The sequence below is a fragment of the Monomorium pharaonis genome, chromosome 8 (genome assembly GCF_013373865.1).
Source record: "Monomorium pharaonis isolate MP-MQ-018 chromosome 8, ASM1337386v2, whole genome shotgun sequence".
NCBI classification, from domain to species: domain Eukaryota; kingdom Metazoa; phylum Arthropoda; class Insecta; order Hymenoptera; family Formicidae; genus Monomorium; species Monomorium pharaonis.
The window spans coordinates 15,587,193-15,607,366 of NC_050474.1; the positions used below are offsets into that span (position 1 = coordinate 15,587,193).

The window sequence follows — 20,174 nt, forward strand, 5'->3', positions numbered from 1 at the left end:
CGATCCCAAAAATGTAAAAAATAAATTTGTGGATCAAATTGTAAAACCGGTTTTTTTATAGTACATTTACGTGCTTTTTATTGCCAACTACTGAATATATTAATCTGCTGCATTTCTGGCGTCAATTTGTCATCAACGTGTCCGACATACCTGCATGTTGTTGATCGCCAATCTGATGTGTTTGGTAACCATCTCTAAACTGTTGCATTTGTGCGAATAATTTGATGACGATTTGCTAAACGAAGCTACTTTAATATTTGCTATTAATCTTTCGTCAATACTCTTGATAAATCTGCTTGCTGTTCATTATCATGTTACGTAATCTGTTGCATGACATTGATGAATTTTTGCTAGAATTATACGTGCAATATTTTAAATGTCAAAGTTTGTCTTACATCTGTTGCCTTTCGGTAAATAAAATCTGTTGCCAATATTTACTTCTTCAGAAATGAATATCGAAGTATTCGACAATACTTAACTTCAACCCTTTTTTGAATGATTTTCTTAGTTTTAGAGCCAGAATATCTTCTTATCAGTGAGTTGAACTACAAAGAAGAAAACATATCTCCCACGCCTAAAATTAAACTTTTGGTCCTAAAGAGATTAATGTTTGGCTAATATTGGCTAAACATTGATAATATTGAAAGTGTATTGGTCAATATTTTCCTAATATAACACTAATATTAATTATAAAATATTGATTCCAAATTAAGATACAATTAATATCCAAATTGTTTATTGATTGAACATTGGCCCAATGTTGATCCAATATTGAACTAATATTGCTGTTTAGACAAATTAACTAAATAAAATGAAGGTCTAATTTACAATGTTGCAGATATTGTGCATTTATCTTACTTTCTAATATTACATTGTTTTATGCTACTAGAGTGCTATTAGGTTTATTTTTTCTCTATTGCACATTTAAATTTTGTTAAAAAATATAAAATATCAGCGATATACAAATTTTTCTAAATTACGTTTTCAAAACGTAATTACTATATCCTGAAAATGGGCTCGACAAACATGTAATTTTATACACTTTTTTTAAAGACACTAAAAATTGATGTTTGACGTAAGCTTTTTTACAGTTCAGTTTTACTGCGAGCAAAAAACGAACAAAATTTATAAGTGAAAAATTTTTATGTTGAAAATTGAGCTATGCTTTTTAGAAACATAATTGTTGAAAATTTGAAGAACAATGGCATTTTATTATTTTTAAAAATCTCAAGTAGAGACAAATATGATTTTTGTAATGAAATATGACTTTTTTGTTTATTCTTGTTTTTCACCAACAAAAATTGTAAAATCTTATTTTGACTTATATAGATATACGTATATACTCCCTTAAATTTCAAGACATTTTTAGACAACTTCTAGACATATTGCAGAAATAAAGATATCTTTAACCTCATATCTTCTAGATATCATATAAGACTTCGATGTTTTTTTAGCTTGTTAAGCATTTCCTACTTGATTAATTTGCATAATGTGTATATACATATATATAATATATATATACAAAACTTTCAGGTCCTTTCCTACCATGCCAAGATTTATTCGATTGGTGGACCTTACGATGCGGCGTATGGATAGTCTTCCTCCTTGCCATGCTTGGAAATGGTACTGTAGTGTTTGTATTAATATTCTCGAGAAGCAAGATGGATGTGCCACGATTCTTAGTCTGCAATTTAGCCGCTGCTGATTTTTTCATGGGTGTTTATTTAGGTAATCTTCTCTTTTTTGTTTCTTTTATATTTAATATTATTGCGTATATTTATATTATTTTATTTTTGCATCCCATACAATACAGAACAGTGAAAGAACATTACTGACAAGAACATACAAAATTTTATGAAGTATCAAATTTTAAATTTAATAAAACTTTGTTTATATATTTGTATATTAGGTAAAAATTTGTTACATAAATAGGTTTTAGAAAATATCAGTTGAGCAGGTTTTAAAAAATTTTAAGAAGAAATCATCCTATGTGTGTAAAATAGTTATGTGTGAATCGTCGTCAGCTTTTTACATTTATTTCTTGAAAACTATTCAAGATATAAATAATGTTTTATACAAAAGTTTTGCAATAAAATTATCTCTATTCATCCATGTTAATTATATTTTCAAAAACTAATTAATGTAGAAAAAAATTTAAATTTTTTAAATAATTACACAGTTCAACAAAAAAATAATTTTTTGCGCAGCTGCGGCAAACAATGTTTTCTGGTCAATTTGAGGTCGCTGAATTTGAATCTGACTGCAAAATTGACGCCATTCCATCACCTCAGATTTTTGACATATACTTTACCGAAGTACCAAAAAGAGAATAACATTTTAAACTTTTTTTTGTAGAAATAATTTTTGTGTTTATGAGTCCGACAGACGTTTTTCATTTGCAGATCTAGGCTTAAAAAATTTTAAGCTTGTGGAAATCCATCAACCAATTTAGATTTGAGGACTCCAGATTTACGTGCTTGGAGTTTACGGAAAACGAGTTTATAACTTGAGAAATTTCGTATTTGCGGTTTATAGCTCACATATCAACGATTTAAAGATTTATACGTGTATATTGAGTTATTGGATCTCTGTTATGCACAACAAGGTACAAAGTTGCGTTTTTGTGTTATTTGTACGGAAAGATTCTCAAATTGTCCCTTTTTGATATTTCGATAAAGAATATGTTAAAAGCCTGACATGATGAGTCAATTCTGCAGTCAAATTCATCTTCAGCGATAGTTGACCAGAAAACATTGTTTGTTGTATCTACACAAAAAATAATTTTTTTGTTGGACAGTGTTATTTTTCAAGAATATTGTTGAAATAAATAATATTCTAACAAATACAGATATACATATATAACCATTATATTACCGTAATAAAATGGAACATAACTATTATATTCATTACATGTAATGCACTTATTAATTGTAATTTTTGAGTCAAAGAAAGTTACAGTTATAAAACTTGTTATATTTGAGACGGTAGCGAAAGAAACATTCATACCACACATTTGATGTACTGCGATATAACAATTCTTGGTTTATTCAAGATATATGGTTTACACGCTTTTAATGGCTACGCCGCCAGTGTACGTCTCTGTCTGCACTCTACTTCCGCTTTCTTCTTCCTCCTCTGCTTCCGAACGATCGCGAGCTCGACCAGAAACCAACGACGGTCGCATCGCGCTCCCCGCTGAACGTCTTCACAAAGGAGAGGACGCGCTAAATACGCGCATAATATAAAAAACTTATCCATATATAACACTTTCCTTTCTCAACGAAAAAAAGAAAACGTGCGTAAAAAAATAAAGTTCTCTTTAGTGTATTACATAATATCCGTATCTTTGAGGAGGTACTCTAACTTTTTGTGATCTATGCGGTTCCTGTGTATTAATCGGTCTCTCTATCTTGTGCTGTCTTTAAGACTCCTTTCTATCTTGTTCGTCCGAATTATAATTTGCGCACCTACTTTCATCGCTCGTAATAATACGTGATGGGGTGTGATTGTCTCTAATTGGTCGTATTTGATTAATGTGACGTCTCCAAATTCGACTATCATCGAAACGTATTTCATAATATAGTTTTCAAAACTTGTGCGGACGTCGATCCCGACGAGATCTGCCCGAGAAGGAGAGCGCCGGAATTCGCTCACGAATTGAGCGCGTGTCGCGGGAGGTGCGAATAAGTTGAGGCCGGCAAAAATAACAATAACGGCATGTGATGTCGTTGATTCTTTAATACGCCAAGGAATCTTTATTACTGTTGGTTATACAATATTCAAACGCGACAGTGCACGCGTGGAGCGCGTCGTCGCTGCACAAGGTTCGATTACTTCACATTCACCGGCACAAAACAAAACGAGAAGCAGTGTTCGCAGGTTCACCTCGAGTGCGGAGGCAATTAACCCTCTGCCTACACACTTTATTTTTCTCCCTATTCCTACACACAGGGGTTACGCTAACCTCAAAATTTCGTTGACTTATATCTCCAAATGTATTTAATCATTTTAACTTCTTTTTTCTTTAATCGAAAAGAAAAAATCTCAGTATTATGATGGTCTTGGCTGAAAAGTCGAAGATATTAAAAGAAAAGAGATTTTTTGAAAAGAATGAGAAAGAAACGAAAAATTTTTGTAAAAATTTGCCTTTTTTTTAAACGCCCGTATTTATTAGAAAAAAATAGATAAAGTAATTAAAATGGTAATCAATGAAAAGGGGAAGAATTGTACTTTAAGAATCTATTGTCAGTTTTTTTATTCTGTTCAAAAAATATATTTATTTTGTAGTGTGAATTTAGTAAAAAATGAATGCAGTTTAAACACAATTAAATAGTAATATTTATTTAAAAAACAAAATTATTAATACTCAACAACATAATTATTAATACAAAAAATATTTATTACAAAAGATTTTATTTATTATAAAAAAATTTTTTAATTTGTAATGCTACAATTGCAGTATATTTTTGCAAAGTGATCGCGACATTGGTAATATATATAAGTACTTTATGCGTAAATGATACGTAATGAACGAAAAAATAACTTTACTTACCCTTCAAATTTGGAACTTCTTTTTTTTTTTTTGTTACGTTCCCTACACACGGGGTAATTGTAACCCCAACACACACTTTCGATGCTCCTACTTCTGTTGTTTTCAGAATATTCACAACGCCCAAAAAGGAATAAGTAGAGCACAGTTCAAACTCCCTCCCCCCCTGGTTTCAGCGTCCCCTTGCTAAATACTTTTAAGTAGCGAACATTTCAAAATCGACTGGGGTTACCGTAACCCCATGTGTAGGCAGAGGGTTAATGAACCCCTTGCGAGGGGCGAGAATTCACTAGACGCTCGAAAGTAGATTTTGAAAGAAAAAGAGAGTCCTGACGTGATTGATTTGTCAGAGACTGCGAAGCCGAGACTGACTGGGCGGACGGGAAAACGCACGGTTAGCGCGTGGTTTCCTCTCCCTTTACTCCAAAATTTAGCCGGCATTCGCGTGACGAGCACCGGCCGGCGACGTGAGATCCGTTGTAGGGGCGAATAAGATCGTGAAATGTGTCTGCGGACACGTGTTTAGATCGTGTTGACGGATCTCACCTTGTCGGCAGGAATTATTATCATCGAAAGGCTCGGGATTTTCAAGTGAATCTCGACGATATTTCGAATCCCGAACAGTTTTTCTATCTGTTTCTTTATCTTATCGAAAATTTATCTCCTGGTTGATAATTTCGACCACTGACTTTGTCTCCCTCTTGAAACTCTTTGTACTGTTTACAATGAGTTACTTGTGTAGTATTATTGTTAGTAGGTTTCATTGTATCTAATGTGTATCTTATTTTCCTATTGAACATTAACTCGGCGGGTGAAATTCCTGTTGTACAGTCTGGTGTAATTCAGCATTGCATTAGTGTGTGTTGTAATGCTACATCTATTCCTATCGAAGTGTTACGTCCAGCCTTATAGGATTTAACTCTTTATTCGGTAGGAAGGATATTTCAGGGAGAACAGGTAAGGCAGGTAGCCTAGGAAGAACGTAGCAAAACATGTAGAATTCCCGTAGGTACACAGTTTAAGAAAGGGTATGTGCCTCAGGTCGAACGCACTTTTTATGACTCAAAAATATAGGTCAACGTGCCGATAGGCCCGCTATAACCCGTTTCGAGTCGTACGTCCGTCGGTCCAAGTTTCGAGTCAACGAATTGAATCGCTTTAACTCGGGATCGGACCAGATGCAGTCTTTGTTTGGGATAGGCGAGGTCGTTATTAATTAAAATAAATAATAAAGTTTCACATAAAATTAACGAAAGTATTTATTCTAATAACAAATAAAAATGAAAATAAAAAGAAATACAAATAAATTTTGTAATAATGGTATAATTAAATTTAAGACGCATAGTGAGTATGAATATAGTTGTATAAATATTAAATAAGTATATAGCGGGCGGAGAAAGGGAAACAAAGAGATTTTTGTTTTTTTAATTCTACAGTATTAACGGTAAACGCGGAGCAAAGAAATAAACGAAGGGTTTATTAAATGGTTAGATGGGGAAAACAGAGATGCTTGGAGTCATAAGAGGATAAAGCATAGCGGAGGAGAGTGGGGGTGGAATGTCTTCGGATTCAGTGGAACTTATGGGACAGTAACTTGAAGAAGGAGCAGGTGAACTAGAAAAAGAATATGTTGGGAATATCTGAGAAACGTGTTCATGTTCTTCAGTAATTGGAGGCAAAGAGGAAGATCGAGGAACACTAAGTTCTTCGAAGGTGGTAGCTGGAGAGGAGGGTCGAGGAACACTATGTTCTTCGAAGGTGGTAGCTGGAGAGGAGAGTCGAGAAACACTAAGTTCTTCGAAGGTGGTAGCTGGAGAGAAGAATCGAGGAATACTAAGTGGAAAATTATTTATAAAATAATAGGAACGTGTCTTAATAAATTAAAACGGAAGGGAGTAGATGAGTAACGTAAAAACAAAGAAAGAAATTGTGATTGTAAGACTTACTCATTACTGGTTCTCAAATAAATCCGTTGGAATCGAAGGGATTTTTTGACCGGATGGAACAGCACTAAAGTTTATTTGCGCACTGATTCTACATGATTACTAACTAACCAACTCTCTTATTAACTGAACTGACTAAAAACTCTAAGCGTAACTAAACTCACAACTAATTACTCTCAACTAACTGATTATTACTGATTGACTGCTTAGTATTATATATGTATATATATAGAGTCTTACAGGGGGAGGGTTCAGATGTAGGTGGTTCAAATGTTCTAATTGGTAGGACTCTTTTTCGGGAATGCGTGGGAACTAGTTCCTAAAGGTTCCCATTGGATAAGTGGTTATTTGGTTTTGGGGTACTGTTTATTAGGGTCCCCGACTATTGGTCCCACTTTTTCTTGTCTCCGTCTGGAATTTTCGGATCTAGTAAGGGAGGGGAAGTTGGAAATGTCAGGGCGCTCTTATCTAGAAATTTATGTTTTCCAGGCGCGAGTTTAGGGTTAATAGACGCATCTGGTTTCAGAAAATCTTTTATGGCTTTCGGGCGTTTTGAGGTGATCTGGTCCTCTTTCAATAAACATTGCGTCCGTAAAAAAAAGAAAAAAATATTATTACCCTTGAAACCAAACGTGTCCTTGCCACTTTCGGGTAATCTAACTTCCATCTGGCGCTTATCTGCGGTCGTTAAAAATCCCGAAAATGCTTTTAAACTGTCAAGAGCCCGATGACGCTGCGTAAATATTTAACTTTTATTTTAACGGGACTTGACCCCCGCCGAATTTTAATGACTTTAGTGTTTGACTCTTTCTGATTATGAAAACCGGACACTCTCACGTGGCGCAGAGTTTTTGGGCTCCGCGACCCTTTGACCATTGATAAGCCTCAGAATATTTCTAACTTATTTATTTCTAAAAGATCAGCGTATGATAAAATGTGAAGTCCCCCGGACGTAACAGAAGTTAGAAAGAGATTTTTTAATGGTTTGAACGAAACGTTCTGCTTGTCCGTCTGTAGCAGAATTATACAGTGCTGTTAATTTATGTTTTATGCCATTTTATTGTAAAAAGTTTTGAAATTCTGTTGGTACAAAAATACGACCATTATCCGATATAATTTGTGCAGGTAGTCCAAACCTTGAAAAAATCTCATTTCTTTATTGTGGTATTTGCTGTAATATCATTTACAATGTGTACTTCAGGCCATGTGGTGTACACGTCAACTAATATTAGGAAATTACAGTTCTTAAACGGTCCTGCAAAATCGCCATGTACTCGCTCGAATGGGAAAAATAGCTGGTTCCCAGATATGTATTTTATTTTTAATGGATTATTTCTATTTGCATTACATTCTGCGCAATTCTTAGTGATTTCTTTTATGTCATCATCTATTCCAAACCACCATACGTAACTGCATGCTAGTATTTTCATTTTAACGATACCAAAATGTACGTTATGTAATTCTTTTTTATGTAAATTTTATTTTGTAATATCTTAGGTATTACTACTCGATGTCCGCGTAAGATAATTCCTTGTTGTAAACTGTATTCTACTTCATTATTACATAATCTGTTCGTTTTATCAATTTTTCTGCCGCTCTGTAGAGCTTTTACTATTTGTTGTAATTGTTTGTATCCTTTTTTATAGCTGAAACGAGTGAGTCCCAGATGCGACAGTAATAAACGGACACAGCAGGCTGAGTGAAACGGACACAGTAACAAACGGACACAGACCAAACGGACACAATAACAAATGCGCACAGACCAAATGCGCACAGTCGCAAACCCATGTGGTGCATAGAATGCTTAACACACACACACACACACACGCACACGCGCGCACGCACGCACACGCACACGCACACGCACACACAGAGAGAGAGAGAGAGAGAGAGAGAGAGATTTTTGATTGATTGATTGCGTTTATTATGCCCGAGCAATAGCTGTAGGGCAAAGAAGATTGAGCAAAAACATAGATTTTACAATTAGTCAAGCAACAATGAAAGTAACAATAAACTTATAATCAAAACTAAGCATATAAAATAAGGTCAGTCACAAACTACAAGCAAAGAGGTGAAACAATCGCAAGCGCCATACGAAGTACATAAGTAAAAATTAGCAGATTCAAGACCATCGGAACGCTGATAAGAAGTGGAAACTGCAGTCTAACATTACAAATGTGCAATGGTCAAATTAACAAAGTAGAAAAAACACAAAATGTAATAAGCAAGTATAAGGTAGGATGAGTACAGAAGTAGCAAAGTTAGCAGACTTAGTGTAATCAAACGCAATAGTGCAATAATTTCTTATATATCTTAAACTAATATGTAAAGTATAGAACCTAGATTACAAGCTACATACAAAAGTTGAGCAAACGCAGATACGAGCAGGATGGTAAGGAAAGGGAAGAAAACTTATAAGCAATCAAGCGCTGATAAAAGCAAGTATAACTAATTACAAATCTAACTTAATAAAGAAAGGTCGAATCTAGCTTAACTGCAAATGTAATGAAACAGGCAATTTTGGTGTGAGCCATGTAATCCCAGAACCAGCAACACAAGCAAACTCTGAGCGAATAAGAACAAGCGAAGAATATCCTTAAGCTAAGCTAACCAAGAAAGGTGCCAAGGTAATATAAACGATGAAGGAACAGGAAGAGTATGTCAAGCCAACTTATCAAGGTCAGCCACCGAGTCCACTCAAATCACAGGTTTGCCATCCGAGCGTCTAACGTTAACACGACCCCTGCTGACCCATACATATTGTTATGATTTCTTCTTGGCCGTATGCTTTGTTTATACAATATACAATTAGCTCGCAAAGAATGTTCGCATCAGTTCACGCAGGCGATTTCCATCAAAACTTCACACTTAGTCGTTGGGAGCCAACTTGAACACCCGATAGATGCAGAAATCACGTGAAGCACACGCCGCAGATATGGCGGGAACCCAGGCAGCCAGATGAAGCACAGAGAGATGTGGCCGGTGAAAGTGGCGCTTGCGCAGAAGAGAAACGGCCAATGGAAACGGCAAGACAGGAAAGAATGCTCCAGCAAAGTCCGCGTGTCCAAACCAAAAAACGGTCAAAAGACACCAATTAAAGGCTAAGTGGACACCACCAATAAAGGAAAGTGTCAAGAAAGTGCACCCTTGACCGTGAGACTGCAAAAAGAAAGCCCCGAAGGGCAGCAACCAGCAGTAATAAGCACAGAAATACAGAGCAAGAAAAGTGCGTCCGCACGTAGTACTCACCCGAAGAGAGAGAGAGAGAGAGGAGTGCAACGGGGGCTTCGCCCCGTCCCCCTCCCGCACCCACCCCGTCGGTAGGGGTGCCCTCAGAAGTCGCAACCCATGTGGTAAGTCTGTTGGTTACTGTGTTCGTTTGGTCTGTGCGCATTTGGTCCGTGCGCATTTGGTCCGTGTTCGTTTGGTCTGTGCGCATTTGGTCCGGGCGCATTTGGTCCGTACGCATTTGGTCTGTGCGCATTTGTTACTGTGTCCGTTTGATCTGTGTCCATTTGTTACTGTGTCCGTTTTACTCACAAGGGAACCTCGCGAACTCGAAAATTCTGATTTTAATACAACTTGGCATAAATGTAAAAGGGGTAAATACATGAATTTAGAAATTTTTCGTAGCTGCCCAAAAACGGTTTAAAGGGGTGAAACCACCCTTCAAAGATTGAGACATTTTTCGTTTTCTCGATATATCTCGTAAACTAAACAAAATATTAAAAAATGTTTTATACAAAAGTTTTACAATAAAAGTACTTCTATCTAACTACAGTAATTAAATTAAAAAAAAATTTTTTTTAAACAATTGTTTTTTAATTTTTGAAAAACAAATTTTTTTTTCAAAATTTTATTCATGTAGTTAGATAGAGATATTGTTACCATAAAACTTTTGTATAAAACATTTTTTGATATCTCCAACACTTTTCGAGATGTATCGGAAAAAGTAAAAATCTGCTCTACACTGTGCACTGAAAAAAACATGAGAGAATGCGATAGCACCGCAACGGAGAGCGTTAAAAAATATTTTAAAGAAATTTTTTATTAAGGTTTATTTATGATATTGAATATAATATGAGATACTTTTGCAAGATCGACAGAGAGCAAGAGAGAGACAGAGAGAAAGAGATAATGCCTTAATTGACGAATCATATGGCCGATTTGGATTGGCACATGTCGTCGATCTGCGTCGACTCTTTGGCATGTCACCGCTAATGGATCCGGACCAAGAAGTCTAGATATAAATATTTTATATTATATTATATTATTATATTACTATATTATATTAATATTATTTACTCTTTCTCTCTCGCTCACATCAGCATGCAGTCACGTGCGACATTATTATATTATATTATTACATATTATTATATTATACAAAATATTATTATTTTATATTATTTTATTTTATTATATTTTTAGTATTTTATATTATATTCAATATCAAGAGACACGGTAGTGTCTCGCGTCAAGTAAACGCGCAGCGCGATCATAAATAAACCTTAATTAAAAATTTCTTTAAAATATTTTTTAACGCTCTCCGTCGCGGTGCTATCGCATTCTCTCATTCGCTTTTTTCAGTGCATAGTGTAGAGCAGATTTTTGCTTTTTCCGATATATCTCGAAAAGTATTGGAGATATCAAAAAATGTTTTATACAAAAGTTTCATGGTAACAATATCTCTATCTAACTACAATGTAGTTACTACATAAATAAAATTAAAAAAAAAATTTTTTTTACAAAAATTAAAAAAAAATTGTTTAAAAAAAATTTTTTTTAATTTAATTACTGTAGTTAGATAGAAGTACTTTTATTGTAAAATTTTTGTATAAAACATTTTTTAATATTTTGTTTAGTTTACGAGATATATCGAGAAAATGAAAAATGTCTCTTTGAAGGGTGGTTTCACCCCTTTAAACCGTTTTTGAGCAGCTACGAAAAATTCCTAAATTCATGTATTTACTCCCTCTACATTTATGCCAAGTTTCATTAAAATCAGAATTTTCGAGTTCGCGAGATTCCCTTGTCAGCCTACTGTGTCTGTTTATTACTGTGCGCATCTGGAACGCTCCCGCTGAAAATAATTCTTCGTAACTGGTAAGGATTGGATCGTGTCAATTTGAAAAGCGTTTATGACATCATATTCGCATCGTTCCATTTTTGTAGTGAAGAATTGTGACAAACAATCTGCATTACTGTATAATTCTGTATTTTTGTCTTTTATTGAGTAATTAAAACCGCGTAAAAATAGTACATAATACTGCATGCGCATTGCGCTGTATACTAGTAAGCGTTTTGATGGTACGAAAATGTGTATTAATAGGCAATGATCCGTGTACAGTGTGAAGCTATTCTCGTACAGGTACTGTTGAAACTTTTTTATTCCGAAAATTATGCTGTAAGCTTCCTTGTCAGTTTGAAAATATTTCTTTTGGATGTCCATCAAGGTGCATGAAACGTATTGTATCGCTCTTTCTGTTCCGTTGGGGTAAATGTGAGACAGAACTGTCCCTACCTCATAAGGATTAGCGTCCGTGGCTAAAACTAAAGGTAATTTACGTTCATAATGAGCTAAGACTTTACTACTCTGAAAAGCTCTTTAGCATTTCGAAAAGAAATGTTGCATTCTTGCGTCCACCGGTATGTATTTTTTAATGTAGTAATTTGTTTCATGGATATAATATTAAGTTAAGGTTTTTGATAAAGCTACTGTAATAAGTTACAAATCCTATGAAGGCCCTAACTTCGGATATATTTTTAGGGTTTGGCATTAATTCTATTGCTTCTAATTTCTTTTTATCTTTATGTATCTCATAACGATCAATAATGTAACCGCAATATTCAATTTTATCCTTAAAAAATTACTTTTCTTTAAATTGACTTTAATGTTGTATTTCTGTAATTTTTTGAAAACTAATTTTAATGTGTAGATTCTATGTCGTTAGCATCTGTAATTTTAATGTCGTCAAGGAAATCTGTGACTCCTGATATGTTTCGCAAAACATTTTCGAATTCTTGTTGCCAGAAGCTGGCGCAGAAGCTATTCCGTATATTAGTCTCGTAGATCTGTATAGTCCTCAGTGTGTATTTAATGTCAATAAGTGTTGGTCTTCCTCTCTTACTTGTAACTGTAAATAAGCTTGTTGAAGATCAATTTTTGAAAAGATGGTTCCACCAGCCTTCGATGCGAAGAGCTTATCGATTGTGGATAACGGATGATCGTTCACTATTAATTTTGGATTAACCGTCACGCTATAATTGCCACAGATTATAATTTTGCCCTCTTTTTTTTATAACCGGAACAATGGGTGTAGCCCATTCTAACGTATTAACTTTGACTAAAAGTCCTGCAGCTTCTAGATCTTCAATCTCTATCATTTAATGGTAATTTGAAGGGTATTGTATAATGTTTTAGGAAAACTGGATGTGCTTCTGGCTTTAATGTTAGTCGTGCTTTTTTATCTTTAATGGAATGGAGATTTGATTTGAAAATTTTCTTGTATTTCTGTAAAATAAGATTAAATTGTTGTTTTCGTCAATCACTGATACTTCTTCCGAACGAGAATTTAAAGAAATTTCTTTGAGTACTGAATTGTCTAGTAACTGTCGTAACCATTCGCGACCTATCAGTGGTTTTCTATTCACTTCTGTAAGATATATATTTAATTTATGCTGTACATTTCGATATGTTACAGTAACTACAATGTATCTTAATAATGGTAACGTATTTTTACAATAAGTAATTAATTAAAATTAGTAGAATATATGGTCGAATTTGGAAACAATTTAAGCATGTGTGATTTGTTTGCAATTGTCACAGTTGCTTTCACTCGACTTCAAAAATTATACTTTTACCGTTTACTTGTAATTCTGTAAGAAATTTATCTCGGTATTTACCTTGCTCTATTTGTAGAATATTATCATAACAAGTTATATTAAGAATCTCCTCCAATTGACGAGTTTGACTTTTATTTTTGAAACAGACTGATTGGAGATACCCTCGATTTCCACAATTCCTGCATTTCGTAACGCGGTTAAATGTACATTGAGTGGCTAAATGTCCTTTTCTGCATCTGTAACAATGAACGTTTTGTTGTAAGCCGATTACAACCGTACATATATCACAATTGCGAAACGCATTTTTCGAAAGACGCTGCAAGAAGCACCTCTTTCGAAAGACGCACAAGAATCCGCCGCGCTCACGGAAGTCCCAAGTAACTTCCGTGAGATTACAACATTGCGCTCGGAAGCAGTTCCGTATCGCCTTAGAAATAGGCCTTACGCTGCACAATTAAACCGCAAGGTTACCGCGTTCCGATCTCGAAACGCTTAGCTTCGCGGAAGTTACTGACGCCCGGTCACTGGCCCCCAAAATTGCGCCAGAAACCATCGCATAAGCGCGACCACGCCGTGACCGAGCGGAGAGTAACATAACAACGTCCGAGCTACGTCACGTACTACAAACCTTATCGCGAGTGATACTTGACACCGTCACAGCTGACTGTAAGCACCAAAGAAAGAAATAAAGACAACGAAAAAGCAAGTAAGAAGTGTTTTCTTTCTCTCATACATCAAGCCGAACCTTTACCCTTCGGGTCCTAACCCCTAGGACAGGACGAATCCCAACTACTTACGGGAAAGAATTCCCGAAACGAGCAAACGCTCACAACAAAATTGGTGACAGCGGTGGGATGATACAGAAGCCATCAAGAACAAGGGATAGATAAAGCGGATAAAGGAAGCCGTAAAGAACAAGCTATTGAAGAAGCTGAAAAAGAACAAGGGACCAGCAAAACCAAAACTCGTAGGAAGCACGATCCTGCGAAAAGAAGACCAGCCAACTGTAAGACGAGCTGAGATAACACCATCGTGTTATTAGTGCGCGAGTGGAAAAAATCTGTGCCAACACGTCACTACACATTGTGTAAGTGCCCTTGAAAAACGAACTTCTCTGCCGGAAGAAACGGCCGACCAGCCAACAAGAGGTGGACCACAACAAGGGGCGACTAGACGACTGTAGACTACGAAGAAAAACCGCACACCCTAGTACAACGCCGTACGCGTCAGCGAGCCGACCTACGACAACCGCCATGCGCGCCGTTCTACTAATGTAAGTCAAAATTGTAAAAATATTTTACTCATTGTAATGTCCTGTGCGAAGGGCAACACGACTGAAAAATAACGATACAGCGGAAAACCGACACCGCGCGAAAAAACGAGGCAACGCGAAGTTTATCCGCAAAAGAAAACGCCTGTCAAAAAAAAAGTACGCGCCAATTAATAATACATTATCAGCGAGTAAAACTCCGATTCACGTACGACGCTCTAGCAAATACACATGCGACCGTGGTAAGACGCTTAGTCGTGCGTAATCCGACTCCACCGATAATACTCGGGAGACGACCGCGAGACATACAGCATGCGAGCTGCACACCGTCTCGAATAATTAAAACAAATAATTAATGTCCCATAACGGAGATAGCCTGCGAAACAAAGGCCAGCAACCCTCGGGAGATTCAATAAATTCTCCGGAACACGAGGCAGTAGGCCTAGCGGAAACCGCATTACGCGAGATATGAGACGCGACGCAACACGCACTACGTGTTATAGGCGAACGCGGAACACACGTCGTCACCGAACGAGGGACCACAGCGGACGCACGCGAGTTTAGTTTGATAAGCGCCGAACGTAATACAACGCATGACTTAGACGGACGAAATCGGACCGACAATCGACTAACATCCAGTCCAACAACAATGGCTTACTCTCCCGCCGAAGCGTCCGAAAATATACCGCGAAATGAAGTCGACGCGGAAATATTACGACTTCATAATTCCCTGCATGAGAAAAATGACCATGCAGAAGAACGACCGGCACCGAGGATAAATCCGAATCTCCCGCCACGAGAAACAATGTTACTGCATGATGTTATACATGAACCACGCATCCTGAAATTCCAATTAGGTCTAAATAGAAGAGATCTGGGTTATCAGCGAAGGGCGGAAGTACCCCTAAGACCCCAAAATTTTCACGATCACGCCTTAGATTTATCGTACGGACGATCGAATAACGACTTCAGAAATCAGCGCGAATCGACAATAAATTTTTTTTTGAGTTTGAAAGAAGCGCGAAATATGATACCAGACATCGACGGCACACAACAAAACCGCGTCCGCGAATTTATTAGCGCCGGTACTTACGCGATGAAAAACATACACCCAGCCAACGAACATACTCTACTGGAAGCCATCATTTGCAAAAAATTCAAAGAAAAGGCTATGATGGACTTCTATACGCGCAATGTATATAGCTTCGAACAACTGAAAAGAGAGCTCCTTTTCAAACAAAGCACCGCCTATCTGCAACAAGAGTTGAACTCACTGAAATAGAAACCCGCGGAAAGCGCACAGGAATTCGGACGGCGAGTGGACCTTCTTGCCATGGAACTATATGAGTCCATGGAACAGGGCAAGAATCACACCATCGAACAACAACAAGCCATTCTGGACAATATTAAGGAGCAGACCCTGTACAATTACCAGATCAGTTTGCATGAAGACATCAAACTTCTGGTACACGCCCAGCGATACAGAACGCTGTAGGACGTGATATCCGACGCAAGTGCCGAGGAAAAAGTAAGACAGCCTAACCAAAATCGGAAGGAAGACCCTCGCACCGCCCCCAAGTACGCACGAAATACCCTGCGATGCGGGAAGTGCAACAAGAATGGGCATGACGGGCGAGAATGCCGCAGCAGCCGATACGCTAACCGGTTCGAGTTACCGCGACCGGAGGGACGGCCTCGCGTAAATACAGTGGAACTATACTGTGACCATTGCAAAAAGGCAAACCACACCCGAAAAGGGTGTTGGTCCCTTCACGGTCAACACAAGAAAAAGGACGATGATCGCCGGAGCGAAAAGCCTAAAACTGAAAAGGATAGAAAACGGCAAGCGAGCGAGTAAAGAAATAAAAATGATCAAGCATACCGAGACAGCAAGCAGCGACGAGAGCTCGAGCGATGACGCAAGCTCCTCGCGCACAGCTGATGCATATCGTGTGACACACGTGAAGCATGCACGGGGCAGCGACACTGGCCTCGACATGATTACACTGCCCGTACACGAAGCAGAACGGGGCAAGATCAAATTTCTGTTTGACACCAGCTCAACTGTGTCATTAATAAAATTGAAAACGCTGAAAGGACAAACCAAAATCCGTGATGAACATATCAAATTGACCGGAATAACCGGGCATTTTATTACGACACTAGGAAAAACGTCCGTGAACGTGGAAATGCACGACAAGAAAATCAAGCATCCCATGTACGTCATACGAGACGATGCCCCAATAGAATATGAGGGCATACTAGGAGCTGATTTTACAAGAAAAAATAATGTCACATGCGACTACGGGACCAAAACAATAAGATTAGGCGACACTGAATTCAAGCTGTACCCGTACCGCCGAGTCACTCTGCAGCCACGGAGCGAGACGATAGTGCAAGTCACAGCAAGTATAAACACCCTAGGAGTCATCAACTCCAAGGAGATGGCACCGGGAGTATTCCTAGGTAACTGCCTAGTAGAACCCGAAAACCACACATGCCCAATAAGTATTATAAATACGAACGACGAAAAAGTCGATCTTCAATTACCTCGTGTTGAATTTGAAGAAATAAACATGAATAACGCACCGGATACCCACACGGCGAGCGTAATCCGAGATGCATGGAAACAAGAGATACCGATACCTCGCGCAGAGCGCATAATTAAACTACTTCAATTAAAACATTTAAACAAAGAGGAAAAGAAAGCGATCCTATGCGAAAAGTTCAGCGACGTCTTCTATTTGGAAGGAGATAAGCTCACATATACAACTCTCGTGGAACACGAGATACACACCAGGACAGAACCTGCGAGCGTGAATGTACGACTATACAGATTGCCCGAAAAACAAAAAACGGAAGTAGAAAAACAAATCCGTGAAATGCTAGAACAAGGAATAATCCGCCAAAGCAAAAGTCAGTGGAACGCATTATTACTGGTCGTCCCGAAAAAACCTGACGCTACAGGAAAACCGAGATTCCGAGTAGTGGTAGATTTCCGAAAACTCAACGAAATTACAATCGGAGACTTCCGATCCCGAACATAACGGATATATTGGATCAACTCGAAAATGTGAAGTATTTCACGCTCAATCTCGCTGCAGGATATTACCAGATATCAGTAGCAGAAAAAGATAAGGAGAAGACGGTATTCTCCACACCGTATGGACATTACGAGTTCAATCGAATGCCGTTCGGATTAAGAAATGCCCCCGCGACGTTCCAACGCCTAATGAACTCAGTTTTAACGGGTTCACAAGGTCTCAAATGTCTAGTATATTTAGATGATATTGTTATTTACGGGCCGAGCCTGAGCGAGCAGTACAAACGGCTAGCTGCTGTGTTGACACGGCTGAGAGACAGTAACTTGCAACTCCAACCGGAGAAGTGCGAGTTCATGCGCAAGGAGGTCAACTACCTGGGCCACGTAATCACTGAGGACGGAATTCTACCCGATCCCCAAAAACTGGACGCCGTGGAGAAATTTTCCACCCCCACGAAAGTAAAAAACGTGTAAGCGTTTATTTGACTAGCGGGGTACTACCGGGAATTTATTGAAAATTTTTCGGAAATAGCGAAACCCTTAACAAGGCTAACGAAAAAAGGGGAAAAATTCGCCTGGACGACCACGCAACAAAATGCGTTTGGCACATTTAAAATAAAATTAACTACCGCACCGGTACTAAAAAACAGTAACAAAGAAAAATTTTTTGATGTTTTAATTTTCCAAAATACCACTACTACTCAATAAAATTTTTCAAAATTTTGAAATTTTTTTATCACCAAATGAAAGGTTATTTTTTTACAAATTTAACGGTATATGATGAAGTTATGTTTCGACAAACCATTTTTCAGAAAAAATTAAAAACCTCTCGATATATATGCATTATGCCCGTTATCGCGCTCGATTTTTTACGCATTTCGTTCGCAATTTCCCGATAGAAGATGACGATGCCAATTAATTTTAAAGGACATAATATGCAATTCATAATCTCGCACAGACATTGCTAGACATAACAGACATGAATATGTACTATTATGATGTTACGTCCAGCTTTGTGGGATTTAACTTTTTTATTTAGAGGGAAGGATATTTCAGGAAGAATGGGTAAGGCAGAGAAAGACGTAACGAGACTTACCATTTCCGAAGGCACGCAAGAAAGAGAGAGGGTAGGTGCCTCGGGAACCTGTTTGTGACTCGAAAATGTAGGTCAACGTGCCGATATCCTGGACCTGGTGCTATCCTTGTTCGGGATGAGGGGAGGTCGTTGAAATTAAATAAACAATGGCATTAGTTAAAAATTAACAATATTTATTCTAGTATCAAAATTACAAATAGAGCTGAAGTCATTATAATTTTAACAATTTATATATCCTCGACATGTGGTCAGTTCGATTAATACTGGATAAATATAAATATATACATGTGTTGGTTTTATTTTTTAGTTAAAATTTGATTATAAACAAAATTCACCAATGTGATTCGGAATGAGATAAGAAAGATGATCTTCGTCATTTTAAAATATTTTATTTCCTATTTATTTCTTTTTATTATGTGAGCTCCTCTAGAATAACGGTGGATGGGGGGAAGAAGTTATAGAAAAAATCTGTGGGAATGGCAAAAAGATCATAATAATGGGGAGTGAAGATAGGGATTGGATCTGAGGGAGCGAGTGCGGGGAGGATATCTAACAGGATTTCCGGATCTATTGCGTCCGAGTTAATTACAAATCGCGGTAATGTGGCAGTGAGGAGTTTATTTTTAATGGAAATTGCTCTAAAAGTTCTATTAATGACGTCTGAGTGTCGTCATAGTGGTAAAAACGCGGCCGGAGTGAAACTCGATCAAATTCGTCTATTATTTCTAGTGATGGAGATGGTGCAGGAGAAGGTGGAGATGGTATTTCTTCCGGTTCTGGGGAACTAATTGGAGAATAAATAGAAGAGCGCGGAGGAGGCGGGATATTTTGAGGATCACACGAGGGTTCCTCAGGGTTGTGGAATGGTGACGGGATATTCTGAGGATCACACGAGGGTTCCTCAGGGTTGTGGTGTGGTGATGGGATATTCTGAGAATCTGTTACGAAAGCGCAACAGGCGCTGCCTGTTTTATCAACTGCTTTCTTCTGAGACACTCGTCAACGCTAGGTGGCAGTATTCCTTTTTTTTTGTCTTACCGACGACCACCATATATATTACACTTGCTTACTCTCTCTCAGAACACACACACGTGTATTCAACTATATAATAAATCTGTCTTTTATATACGTAATTAAGTTCGACGTCCAGTTGACTCTTTTATCACCACCTCAAACTCTGCAAGCGAGTGATAATCGTCACAGGTTATGGGCCCAGCACGCTTTCACTGCGCGAGGAAATAGATTGTAATCTAGCCCGGCGTGACAAGGTTAAGTTCTCGTGAAGGGCACGTAAAAGCATATAGAGTGTGCACGAGGTGAGTCAGCAAATCATTGTCAGTCAACAAAAAAAAGGTAATGGATACCGATCGAAACACGATCACCAAATTCGACGATGGCAACTGTCAACGATGGAAATTTCAGGTTACCGC

The 20,174-nt window shown here is 37.7% G+C and overlaps 1 protein-coding gene across 1 annotated transcript in view; it reads left to right on the top strand.

Moving 5' to 3' along the window:
- Positions 1 to 20,174, top strand: part of LOC105831982 (lutropin-choriogonadotropic hormone receptor) — a 253,454-nt gene that overhangs the window by 188,019 nt on the left and 45,261 nt on the right. The window contains 1 exon segment of the mRNA XM_036290661.1: positions 1,534 to 1,728. Within this exon segment, the coding sequence (XP_036146554.1) occupies positions 1,534 to 1,728 (195 nt within the window).